Below are 14072 nucleotides of genomic sequence, written 5' to 3' on the forward strand. Positions count from 1 at the left end.
CAAATCGCCCCACGCGACCGTGTCGCTGACGCGAACGCGTCATATGGGAATAATGGCCTCCCACGCGACCGCGTGACCCACGCGGCCGCGTGACCTGAAATCGGCGTAAAAAGGGTGTATGGCCGAAAGTTGAGCTGGAGTTGGGCTGGACTCATGCTAGTAGCCCAAGCCTCACCACGCGAACGCGTGCCCCACGCGTCCGCATCATATCCCCATGATGGTCACTCACGCGATCGCATGCCCCACGCGATCGCGTCAACCAAAATTTTGGCAAAAAGAGTTTCGAACAGAGAGTTGCGCGACCACGAGGCTGCACTCGCGCCAATCGCACAAAACAGGCCACGCAATCGTGTGACCCACGCGTCCGCGTCACCTGACCTTATCACGCACCACGCGACCGCGTCACTCACGCGTCTTGAGCCTATTGTACCCCTTTGTTCTTTTTATTTAGCACATCATTAACTCTAAGCGAAAAACAATAATGTCCTTAATTTGAATCCTTGGTTAGCTTAGACTAGTGAGAGTGCTTATGATTTAAGTGTGGAAAAAGTAGGTTTGGAAATATTTGGTTTAAGAATGGGTATTATATATCTTTATGAAAATGTGAAAGAAATGTTTAGAACATGATTCATGCATTCAATAATTTAATCATATGCATTTAAAAAAAAAACAAAAGAAAAAGAAAAAATATATATATATATATATATACATATACAAAAAAAAAGAGAGAGAAAAAGAAAAGAAAAAGTGCAAATAAGAGAAAGGGAACAAAATGTCCCAAAGTAAGTGGTGAAAGCAATGCATATGTACGATATTTAGAATTAGAATGCATGAATATGTGGAAAACATGGTTAATGGATAGTTAGGTCTTGTATTATGATTACATGGATTGTTTAAGTTAGGTGGAAAGTTTAAGTTAATTAAGGATTCAGATTTTAGTCCACTTGGCCAAATACAATCCTACCTTGACCCTAACCCCATTACAACCCTTAAAAGACCTCCTGATTTGTGTATTTATGCATTAAATTTATGTTGATTGTTAGATGAAGAGCAAGCCTTAGAAAGCAAGGTTAGTAGAGAATTCAGAGAATCGAACCTAAAACACTTGAGTGATTAGAGTGTATACACTACCAGTAAGGGTTCGATGCTCAATTCCTTGTTCCCTGCTTTCATAAGCTATTTTCTTCTTACAAGTCTATTTGTGCTTCGTCTTTATGATTTGAATTAGTGAAATCCAGTTCATATTTGTTCTTGAAAGATTTGTTTATTTTTAACCAAGTATGTAGAATCATTTCACATTTAGTTGCATACATATAGATAGGATTGCATTTCATACATTCTATCATTCCTCTTCACCTTTATAGCTTCTCTTGAGCTTAGCATGAGGACATGCTAGTGTTTAAGTGTGGGGAAGTTGATAAACCACTATTTTATGGTTTATCTTGTGCTCAATTGAGTGGATTTCATCAACTCTTTACCCACTTATTCATATTAATTGCATGGTTTTACATTTGCCTTCCCAATTATGTGCTTTGATTGAAAACATGCTTCTTTGATCTTATATTTGCTTATTATTAATCCTCTCTTATTAACATTAGATGCCTTGATATGTGTGTTAACTGTTTTCAGATATTATAAGGCAGGAATGGCTAGGAGGATGGGAAGAAAGCATGCAAAAGTGGAAGGAATGCAAGAAGTTGGAGAAATTGCTAAGCTGTCCAGTCTGACCTCTCTGCACTCAAACAGCTATAACTTTAGCTATAGAGGTCCAAACGACGCGGTTTCAGTTGCGTTGGAAAGCTAACGTCCGGAGCTTCGATTTGATATATAATATGCTATAGTTCCCCTGACGCTATGCAACGCGACCGCGTGATCCATGCGGCCGCGTCGCAATGACGGAAATCCAGCGTGGCAAAATTCGAACCCAGCGAATTCTGGACTGTTTTTGACCCAGTTTGCGGCCCAGAAAACACAGATTAGAGGCTATAAAGTGGGGGAATGCATCCATTCATGAGAAGGCTCTCATATTTATAATTTTAGGAGTAGATGTAGTTTTTTTAGAGAGAGAGAGAGAGGTTCTCTCCTCTCTCTTAGGATTAGGATTTAGGATTTCTCTTAGTTTTAGAGTGACTCTCAATCCCAGGTTCTTTATTTTTATTTATTTTCCCAATTTAATTTATGAACTTTTCCATGTCATGATTTAAATATTTTATTTAATATAATTTGAGGTATTTCACACTTATGATTGCTCTCTTTAATTTGTTAATGCTTTGTGTTTATCCAAATTATTTTCATTCAAGTAGATTCTCTTCCCTTTTGGCTTTGGTTGAGTCATTGGAGACACTTGAGTTATCAAACTCATTGTTGATTGAAAATTGGATTTCTTCATCTCATTAATTCAAGTTCCAATAACTCTAGCCTTTCTCAAGGAAAGACTAGGACCTGAGGAATCAGAATTAATTCATCCACTTAACTTACCTTCATAGTTAAAGTTAACAAGTGGGAAAAAAATCCAATTCTCATTACAATTGATAAGGATAACCAAAATAGGACTTCCAGTTATAATATCTTGCCAAGAGTTTAGTTTACAGTTATTTATTTATTTTACTTGTCATTTAAATATATCTGTGTCCATTGCCCAAACTCAACATTCCCCAAAAACACACTTTTTCATAATCAATAAAAAGAGCACCTCCCTGCAATTCCTTGAGAAGACGACCCGAGGTTTAATACTCGGTTATCAATTTAAAAAGGGGTTTGTTACTTGTGACAACTAAAACGTTTGTACGAAGGAATTTTCGTCGGTTTAGAGACTATATCTACAACGCGATTGTTTTTATGACATTCTTTATGGGCAAAAATCCTAACGTCAGAAAGCCCTGCACCGGACTGCATCGGCGGCTCCTTCCAGATTCATCCTCGCCTCAAAGGCCGTTAGGTGTTCCTGGAGATCTTTGGTCCCGTCGTATTTCATGTCTGTAGGCTTGTCAAAGCCCTTTTGAAGCTTGACTCTTAGAATACTTTCGGTGAAAGGGGTGGCTCCCATTATCATATGTTTGCTTCTTGCTCGCTTGGTTTTCCGGTGCTGCCATCGGTCGTCTTCTTCACGTTGGTGTCTCTTGCTGTGTCGTCGTTCCGGTGATCTGTTATTCCTAGTTTCACGGTGAGATCGGGTTTTAGAAGTCGCATGGCTTCCGTGTTCCGCGTGATATCGTTCCTTGGTCATAACCCGACTTTCGAGGTCTTGCACCCGGAGGCACATTTCTTGGATTATTTGGACTGCCTTTTCTCCTAGGCAGTCGGGGGCCCGGGTTTCGGAGGGTGGGCAGTTGTCTTCTCTTGGTTGTTATTGGGGTGGGGTTGGTTGGCGATGTACATCACTTGTTATCTTTCCATGGGTGGGAGGGGTGCTCTCCTGGTGTTTGGGAGTTGGGTTTCGTATGTGTGAGTTGTGGTGGTGGCTTGAGAATTGCTCCTCGGGGTTATTCACTATGCCGCCACGACGTTTCAGTTCCCCACAGATGGCGCCAATGTACAAGAAGTCTCTGGTACGGGTTGTGAGATGGATTGGAAATGGATCTGCAAAGACACTCCGACGCCCAAGTCAAAATAGATCTGAGAGATATAAAGTATGTGGGATGAATGACGTACCTGAGAGGACCTTTGCGTCCCCTTTATATAGCTAGTGAAAATTATCTCATCTTATCTTATTTAGTTAAGAGAGGTATTTGAATTTGAATATTGGTTAGAAAATGTGGAGGCCGATTTGTGCCTTCTAGAGAGAGAGAATGGAGCCAACCTTGGATATCTGGGTCAGAGACCGTTCTAGGTGCGGGATCCGATGGTCGGGTCCGTAACAATAACAATGTTGGCAATGATGATCATAGCCAAAGAATTGAATATGAGAAGGATAGTGAGATGGTCTCTTAAAAATTAACAGATACAAAAAAAATAAGAGCTAAATGATGATGAAGAATATAAAAAAAAATTTAATACCTATGCCCAATCCCTCGCTTCCACCTCGCCAACCAACATCCGATTCCTCCGCCTCCCCCCCGTAGACCCTCCCGCACCCGATGACTACCAATCTTCCGTCGGATTCCTCTCTCTCCTCATACAGAAACACACGAGCCACGTCAGAGACGCGCTCCTTCAACTCACCCCAACTGAGTCAACCGATTCAACACGCGACTCGGTGCGACTGGCCGGTTTGTTTGTCGACATGTTCTCCACCCACATAATCGACGTCGCCGCCGAGCTCTCAATCCCTTGCTACCTCTTCTTCGCCTCGCCGGCGAGCTTCCTCGGCTTTATGCTTCACCTTTCCCAATTCGACTCGGAGGAAGAGTTGTCCATCCCGAGTTACAAGAACCCGGTGCCGAGATGCGTTTTGCCCAACCTCGTGATGAAGGGGAACGATGGGTTTTCTTGGATTTCACAACATGCCAGAAGGTACAGGGAAACGAAGGGCATTGTGGTAAATACGTTTGAGGAGCTTGAGCCTCATGCAGTTCAATCGCTCTCTCGTGATTCAAAGTTGCCACCGGTTTATCCAATTGGGCCGATTCTGGATCTTAATGGGTCGGCCCAATGGAATCCAAACCCAACCCAATATAAGCTTATCATGGAGTGGCTGGACCAGCAGCCTCTGGCATCTGTGGTTCTTCTTTGTTTTGGTAGCTTGGGAAGTCTTAAGGCAACTCAAGTTGAACAAATTGCAATTGGGCTTGAGCGGGCCCGAGTTAGATTCTTATGGGCTTTAAGGGAGCCCCCGAAGTCCCAATTAGAGGACCCAATGGATTTTGAAAACCACGAGAATGTGTTGCCAGATGGATTCTTGGAACGAACGGCTGGGATTGGTTTAGTGTGTGGTTGGGTCCCACAAGCAAAGTTATTGGCTCATAAGGCGATTGGGGGTTTCGTGTCGCATTGTGGTTGGAACTCGATATTAGAGAGCTTGTGGTATGGTGTGCCGATTGCCACGTGGCCATTGTACGCTGAACAACAAATGAATGCGTTCGAGATGGTTAAGGAGTTAAGTTTAGCGGTTGAGATTAGATTGAATTATAGAATGGGTGGGGATCTGGTGTGGGCAGAAGAAGTGGAGCGAGGTGTTAGGTTCTTGATGAACGATGCTGATGAGATCAGGAGAAAGGTAAAGAAAATGAGTGAGAAATGTAAAATAGCATTGATGGAGAATGGATCGTCTTACTCCATGCTGATGTCCCTGATTGAAGAGTTGACAAGTTGATCAGCCCATTGTATTTATATTTGATTATCATTTATCAAGATGCACTGGGATCTAAATGTGTTCATTCGGTATATCAGAGCATGTAGCATTTTTTATTTTATAGAAAATAAGCTTGATTTAGGAGATGCTAACATCACCTTTACAGCTGTACTTGCCTCCCTCTAATCTGATTCGGGCAGATGATTACCCAACTCAGTACAGGATGTTATTTTCCCGCCGAGTTTATTATGCAGTATGAGATGTATATTTTTTATTTACTTATATACATATTTTCATATTACATTTTAAATTTTATTAATTTAAACTAAAATAAACTAAAACAGTGACAAGTATATTTGAAAGGAAAAGATAGGAATGAAAGGAATACAACAGGTTACCAGCCCTATTATTGCATTTAGCGGGGTAATTGGATCAAGTTAATTTTAACAATAGTAAATAATCATTGCGTACTTTTGAAATCAAGTTGCCAAAAGGATATCGTGTTTGTGTTCCCAGTTGATTATCACAACCTTTAGAAGTTATTGGGTTTGAATTGTGCAGCACGTAGGTTACCAATAAGGAGTTTTATACAATTGTAGCTTCAATGCAACAACTTGCACATATAAGTTCAAATTACATAAAATTAATAGATTAGTTGCCATAAATAATTTGCCCGGTAATTCACGTTATTAAACCAAACTCCATCCAATATTACACAAATCATTCAAAATAAATAACGTTACGTGAATCACCCAAAGCAAATTTTTATATAAATCGAAATCGATAGGCTAGATTTATGTTTGTACATAAATTGAAACAGCCATGTTTAAAGTATATGTGCTTCTAGTAAATCTAATGAGACTGTTTCGATTTATATGTAAATGCAATGTTACCTAATAAATCTAATTGGACCGTTTCAATTTATTTTAAATCATGTTGTTTTGATTTATTCAAGAGCTAAACGATATAAATTATGTATTTACCCAAGCCACTGGGATATTACAAATTTTTATGGTACTCCTAATACTTTTTAAGTCATTTTTTCAAATTGTTTTGCATGGAATAAATTTTTTTTAGTATAACTTAAATAAATTTATTATAAAAAGTTTTTTTTTTTTTACCAAAGATAAGAGACTCAAACCCGCAACCTCTTAATTGAATATGTAGAGAAAATAAATATAAATATTTATATATGTATTCAAATTTTAAATAAAATACTCTACGTAATTCATAATAATTTAAAAATTAAAAAAAAATTTTTTCATGCATTACCATTTACCAATAAGTTGTAGGGCACTTACAGATTCAATATATAACACACTATTATGATAATACTTGGCTAGAAAACAATATAGAAAAAGAAGCCTTCAATTTTCCTTCAAGACCTCATCTTCTAACAAATTTATTTAAGTTATACTACAAAAAAATTTATTTCATATGAAAAATAATTTAGAAAAATGACTTAAAAGATGTTAGGAGTACTATAATAATTTGTAATATTTTAGTGGTTTAGGTAAATACATGATGTATATCGTTTAGCTCCTGAATAAATCAAAACAACATGATTTAAAATAAATCGAAACAGTGGGTGTAGATTTACTGCACATACATTGCATGCATAAATAGGGGTGGTAACGGGTAGGGTNCCTCGAGCGGGTAGGGGCGGGGTGGGTACCCGCGGGTTCGAGTGGTATTGCCATCCCTATGCATAAATCGAAACGGTCCAATTAGATTTACTAGGTAACGTTGCATTTACATATAAATCGAAACAGTCTCATTAGATTTACTAGGAGCACATATAATTCTAACATCGCTGTTTCGATTTATGTACAAACATAAATCTAGCCTATCTGTTTCGATTTATATAGAAATCTACTTTGGATGATTCAAGTAACGTTATTCATTTTGGGTGATTTGTGTAATATTAGATGGAGTTTGGTTTAATAACGTGAATTACCCTAATTTGCCACGAATATGCTATTATTTAGCAACATATACTTTTTTTTTCACTTATTTTAAGTCCAATCACACTAGGTAACCAACATGGGGTTCAATCAACTCCTCTTAACTCTTATTGGGTTGTACCCCAAAGTCCATTACAAAAAAATCCCCTCATTTATCGATTCTTACCCTAATTTAGACTTTATCCCCCCTTTTCACCACAACCACGCCATTTACTTCTCCCCTCTTTCACCAAAGCAGCATCGCTCACCCTCCCTCACACGCCGTTTTCGTCGCTGTCGACAACACATCTCAGCGGGCTGCTGCCACTTCCTACACAACTTAACGTCATCGTCACCGCCCGTGAGCATGTCGTCGCCCTTAACAACGCATCTCAACGCTGTCGTTGCCGCTTCCGATGCACGTCAACGTTGCCGCACAACCTCCTCCTCTTCAGAAACCCGCAACGTCGCACCACAACCTCCATCTTCCATCAGGCCATGTCTCATCCGCCTCTGCCCCCACGCTGCGTCGTCACGTCTCTTCCGTGCCCGTCTCCTCACTACTTCACGTCGTCTAAATAAGCAAAGCGTCGCACCGCCTCTGTTTCCCTCAGCCAAGCCACGCATTTGTTCTTCTTGTGCCCCTTGTAGTTAGATATTTTTTAATGCAGGTTTGCAGGTGTTCCTTCTTTATTGATGGAGGTTTCTTTGCTCTTTAAATGGATGTTTCTTTGTATTGTAGATGAATGTTTCTTATTATAGGATTGCATATGTTTTTTTTTATTCGGTGGGCGTTTCTTTACTCTCAATTGGATGTATAAATTTTGGGATGTTTTTTCTTTTTATTACTGGATGTTTCTTTTATATATTAGTGGATGTTTCTTTTTGTAGCATGTGGATATTTTTTCATACGAGTGGATGTTTTTTTAGTGCACTACAAAAACGTGGCGGTGGTCTGCGTGATGACACGACGACGGCGAAAGTAGCTCGAGGGGGTGGAGAAATGCCGATTAAGAATTTCTGAAAAGTATTTTATAAAACAGCGTTGCAAGCACAGCCTCAATCGACAAAATTTCCACTATCAATTTAGAATGTGTCACAATTAATAATAAATAACTAGGAGTAGAATCCCGAGTCGTTTCCCTAAGAGTTAACACAAGATGCAAATTATTGGTTAGCATTTTCCTAAATATTTTTTTGAAATTGAGAACGAAAAATTAAATAGCTAGAAATTAAAGCAATGGATAACTAGCAAGAGTGGATAATTAATCAAAATAAAAGGCCTTAGGCAGGGAAGATCCTTGTTGTCTTTTCCAAGTGTAAAAATAAAGGTTCATTGCTCCCACTTAGTTATCCTCCAACAATTGAAGGAAAGTCAAGTGGACTTCACTAACTCTAGCTCACAAGTCCTAGTCACTTCATGGGGAGGACTAGAGTTGGTGAGAATTGAGTTAGCCAGCAATTTCCAATTACAGATTAATACTTGGGTATAACAACTCAAGGGGTTCCAATTACTCAACCCCTACCCAAGTTTGGGAGATTTATTCCATTAACATGAATGCCATTTTCACAAACACATGGTGGGCGTAAATAAAAGACATGATAATTATGAGAAATTAATTAAATCAAAATTAACACTAACAATAATTAACAATGATCAACCAAGCAATAAAAATGCCCATAAAAATAATTCAATGCATTAATAAAATTCAAAAGTAACAAGATCCAAAATAAATTCAAAGCAATCAAATGAAAAAGAGTAATAGAGGTATTGGAGAAGAAAACTATAAGGACAATGACTCCAATTGAAGGTAGTAGCAGCTCTCTTAAGATCCAATTCAAAACAAACTAAGAATATCAAAAAACCTAGAGAAAAATGGATGTTTCTCTCAGTAGAATTCAAAACTAATAAAAAACTAAAGTGAAAAGTGAAGTGTGTTATCAGCTCCATCCCAGCATCTAGTCTATGTTTTCGGGCTTGAAACTGGGTCCAAATCAGCCCAAAAATCGCACCTAGCGAGTTCTATTAAGTGCAGCACGTGACGCTCTGTCACGCGTATACGTTAGCCACCCGTACGCGTCATCTGAACTTATGCGCTGGTCACGTGTACGCGTCAGTCACGCGCACGCATCAGCCATGCGTCCGCGTCGCTCCTTGACGAAGAGCAATTGCATGGGCTAGGAATTTGATGATCAAAATGGAATTGGCGTTGTAAGTATAGTCCAAACCCAACAAATTGATCATCAATCAAATAATAAAGTCAATACAAAATAAACCGAGAGTATTTAGCTCCCGGTTTGTTATTCCCTAGGAGTTGCAATGAAATGTACATTTATTGGCTATGAAGGTGAGAGAGCATGGGGATTGTGAATGCAAGAGAGAGCAAGAAATGTAAATAGCAAGAATTGAAACAAACATGCAAGGAATTAAATAGAAAGCAATTAAAGCAATGGAAATGGAAATTAAGTGCTAAAAAGGACTCTTGGCAAGAAGCGGGTAATCTAGGTTTACTATCCTAGTTGTGGACCACAAACATGGCAATAGTTTGGAATCAATCCAAACTAGTCAATCCTATTTGAGAATTAGTCAAAGGGTGTAATTGATCTCAATCCATAAGTCCTAGTCAATTCACTAATTACTTAGTGAAAGACTAGCGTCAATGGAAACCAAACCAATTAACTATTCTCACACAATGCGGAATGGACATCTACAACTCAATTCAACTCAAACACCCAAATTTCTCAACCAAGAGTGTGAAAACTAAACATGCTAGAAATTAAACATCAAAGCAATAAAAGTCAAAGCAATTAAATGCAAGAAAAGGAAACTTCAAATGCGAGAAAACATCTTGGCAAGTAATTGAGAGCTAAGACTACCTATCCTAGACATTGACCACAAACATATGATGATTATGAAGAGTTAATCCTACTTAGTTAACCTTACATCGAAGATAAGTCAAATAGGCATAGTTAATTCCAATCCCTAAGTCCTATGTCAACACTAGGGGTCACATAGAGTCAAGGGAAACCAAATTAACTAACTACTCTAATATATCAAGCAAGAATGGACATCAATGACTCAAGGATCACCAAAGTCAACAATTCCAAGCCAAGAGTGAAAAAAACTATGTAAAAACTAAGCCAAGCATTTTATCAAACACTTGGTGTGCATGAGAATAAAATAATATTAAATTGTAATAAAATAAATTCTAAAATTACCAAAGCAAGAAAGTGACAATAACAATTAAAGGAAGTAATAAATGACATGAAAACATAAATTGCATTAATTAAAATTAAAGTTAACAAGAGTAGCCATGAACATAAAAATAGCAAAATAAAGGAAATAACAAGGGAAATGAAGAAGAAGGAAGATGTAATAACAATAAATGACAAGGAAAAGTAAATGAAAACAAGGATTAAACATAGAAATTATAAGAAATTAAACTAAAGAATCCTAATTCTAGAGAGAGGGGGGAGCTTCTCTCTCTAGAGAACTAAAGTAAAAACATAGAAAACCTAAACCTAATTGTCCCCCCTTTCTCCAAGCTTCAATTCTGCATGAAATAGCCTTGAAAAACGAGCTGGACTTGGGTCCTGGAGGCCCAGAAATCGCCCCCAGCGATTTGCATTAATGAGGTCACGTGCAGCTTTCCACGCGTACGCGTGGGTCACGCATACGCGTCGCTGCCCAAAATCTCACCCACGCATACGCGTCGCATGCAAATCTCCCTTGTGTGTACGCACGCGCACACTGCTGAAAAGCTCCAAATGCTCATTTCTTCAAGGATTCTCCCCCTAGCATGCTTTTCTCTTCACTTCTTCCATCCCATACTTGCCTTGGAAACCTGAAATCCCTCATCAAATACATCAAGGCATCGAATGGAATAAGAGTGAAATAAAATTAGCTATTTTAAGGCCTAAAAAGCATGTTTTCACAATTAAGGACGAATCTAGGGAGAATTACAAAACTATGCTATTTGAAGGAATAAGTGTAGGAAAAGTTGATGAAATCCACCCAAATAGAGCAAATAAATATCATGAAATGTGGATTCATCACATCCCCACACTTAAACAATAGCATGTCCTCATGCTATACTAAAGGAAAAGAGAAGGGGAATGAACTTTTATTCAAAGCAAGGAAACTACCTATATGCAATTTACCTATATGAATGCAACCACTTAGTCAAAATAAATAAATTTCCAAGAATACATATATAAACATAAGGGATAAAACAATCTCAATCAAGTCCAATTCATAATTGATCAGAGTTATTGAAAAGCACAGATAAACTTGCAAGAAGGAGATAATCAAAGGTGGAAACATGCAATTGAGCAATTGAACCCTCACCGGATGTGTATCCGCTCTAATCACTAAAGTGTATAGGGTCAATTCACTCATTTCTCTTCTAATCATGCTTTCTAAGATTTGTCTTTTATCTAACAATCAATAATTATTCAATGCATGCATACAAGTATCATGAGGGCTTTTCCATAGTTGTAATGGGGTTAGGGTAAAGGTAAGGTTATATGTGGTAAAGCGAGCTTGATATTTTCATCTTTGATTAGCCTAAGCTCTCACCAACCTACTTAACGACCTATACAACTCAAAGCAAGCCTAACTACCCATTCCTCACTTTTCTTACACACTAATGCGTTTCCTTTTTAATCACAACTCATATGCATGATTATTGTTACTTTGCTTTGGGGCACTTTGTCCCCTTTCTATTATTTTCTTTTCTCTTTTTTTTTTTTTCAAACTAACATATGTACAAAAGTGTCAATGCATATGGTTTAAGTATTTAATGCTTGAGCATGTACCCAATTTCCAAGATTTTTAACAAGGCACAAAAATCCACTTTTACCTTAACCAAAGTTTCCAAACTTCCCCTCACTTAGATGATACACACTCTCACTAGCCTAAGCTAATCAAAGATCCAAATAAAGGACATTTATTGTTCTTTCACTTTAAGGTTAGTAATGTGCTAACTTTAAGAACAAAAAGGGGATTGAAATAGGCTCAAAGGTGGTTAACAAAGGGAGATAAGAGGGTAGGTGATGACATGTCATCATGTCATATTTTTCTATACTTTTTCATACAAAAATTGATGATTAGTGCTTAAATGGTATATTTCTTTAATCTTTTGATTTGATAAACTTTGTAGGAAATAAGTAGAAAAAGAAGCAAAGAAGCACAAATTAAGCTCAATTAAGCTCAAAAGGAGCAAAGAGGATTTGCAACCCTAACCTCTTCACACTCCAACAAGAATAACTCGAGCTACAAAGCTCCAAATGAGGTGATTCTAGTGGCATTAGAAAGCAGGAATCTAGAGCTTTCCAAGCATATATGACACTGCGTGGTGGACACTAAATCTGAGAAAGAAAACTTATCCCAAAAGTACAAAGATGAACATAGTATCAACCTGCAGTAAGGCCAGCTGACCTCTTCACCTTCCAAGGAGGATAACTTGAGTTGTAAAGCTTTAAATGATGCGCTCTCAAATGATTTGGAAAGTAGACATCCAGAGCTTTCCAACGATATATAATAGTATGTGGTGAACATTAAGTTTGGGCTTCAGAAGCTGGCGCTAACTTTGGCCTCCAATGCAGCGTTCACTAAGTGAACGCCACGCTCACTAATTGAGCGTTTTTGGCCTCCAAACCAGCATGACCATGCTTTCTTCAAAGGACCATAACTTGAGCTACAGATGTCCAATTGATGCGCTTCCAGTTGCATTGGAAAGCTGATATTCAGAGATTTCCAACAGTATATAGTAATCTATATTTGGCATGAAATTGAAGCACAAGTGATAGGAATCTTTAAGGCCCCAAAAACACATTTTGGCCAACGTTCACTTTCTTAACATTTTCGGGAATTTCAAGCCTTGGGGAGGAAGCATCAAAGAGAAACGCTCAATAAGTGAACTCAGCATTCACTAAGGAGAGCACTAGTGAGAACCAAAAGAGCCAGCGCTCAATAAGTGAACTTAGCGTTCACTAAAGCAACGCTAAAGGGAACAACTGGCGCACCAAATGCACACTAAAGGAGTGAACATGGAGTTCACAAAGTGAACTGAACGCTCCACTGGGAGCACCAATTGCATCCTAATCCACTTGAACCAAGCCAAACAATCCGGATCCAACCTCTCATTCAAATCCAAACAAGCAAAGCCCAATATCATCACTCAAAGGCACAAGAGATAGTTAGAATAGGAATTTTATTTAAATTGTAATTTGTTTTCAATTTCAATTTTATTTTCATTTTTTGTAAAGCCTATATAAAGACATCAGTTTCATTTCAAAAAGGAAGGCTAGCTCTGCTAGAGAGCAATAGGAGTAGGAGTAGGAGTAGAGTAGAAGGCTCTTTGATACACTTTTATTTTTCTGCACTTTCTACATTTTAGTTCTATGCAAAATTTTAATTTTTACAATTCTCTGCTACAATTTCCTTCTCCGCAATTCTACTTTCTGCAACTTTACATTTGAGTTTGTTGTGAGCTGAATTTACTTTTTGTGCAATTTAATTCCTCTGCAATTGTTCTAAGCTTTGATCTACTGCTTCATTTAATTTCTAGCACCCAATTCCCTTTACATTTGCTACAATTTACATTTCTTGCTATTTAACTTTCAGTCAATTTACCTTCTGTATTTTATCTTCTCTGCAATTTACTTCCTGCAAGTTAGATCTTTTGAATTTATTTTTCTTGTTCTTTAAGTTTCTGTCAAATTTACTTTTGGCAATTTATAATTCTTGCAATTCACTCTCTGTTAGTTCAATTTCATCCAATTCACCACTGTCTACTTGATTAGAAATATCATCCACTAAAGTTTCTTGATCCATCAATCCCTGTGGGATCGACCTCACTCTTGTGAGTTATTACTACTTGATGCAATTCAGTACA

The 14072-nt window shown here is 38.0% G+C and overlaps 1 protein-coding gene across 1 annotated transcript; it reads left to right on the forward strand.

Moving 5' to 3' along the window:
- Window positions 3492–5510, forward strand: LOC107633252 (UDP-glycosyltransferase 43-like). Its single transcript, XM_016336892.2, has 2 exons — window positions 3492–3629; window positions 3959–5510. The coding sequence occupies exons 1-2, from the start codon at window positions 3492–3494 to the stop codon at window positions 5249–5251; spliced, it is 1431 nt and encodes a 476-aa protein (XP_016192378.1). The 3' UTR covers window positions 5252–5510.

Source organism: Arachis ipaensis, chromosome B03, assembly GCF_000816755.2.
Source record: "Arachis ipaensis cultivar K30076 chromosome B03, Araip1.1, whole genome shotgun sequence".
NCBI lineage: Eukaryota > Viridiplantae > Streptophyta > Magnoliopsida > Fabales > Fabaceae > Arachis > Arachis ipaensis.

Coding starts and splice junctions, on each gene's coding strand:
- LOC107633252 (XM_016336892.2), top strand. CDS start 3,492: ATGCCGCCACGACGTTTCAGTTCCCCACAGATGGCGCCAATGTACAAG. Junction 3,630..3,958: donor ATAGATCTGAGAGATATAAA/GTATGTGGGATG, acceptor AAAAAATAAGAG/CTAAATGATGATGAAGAATA.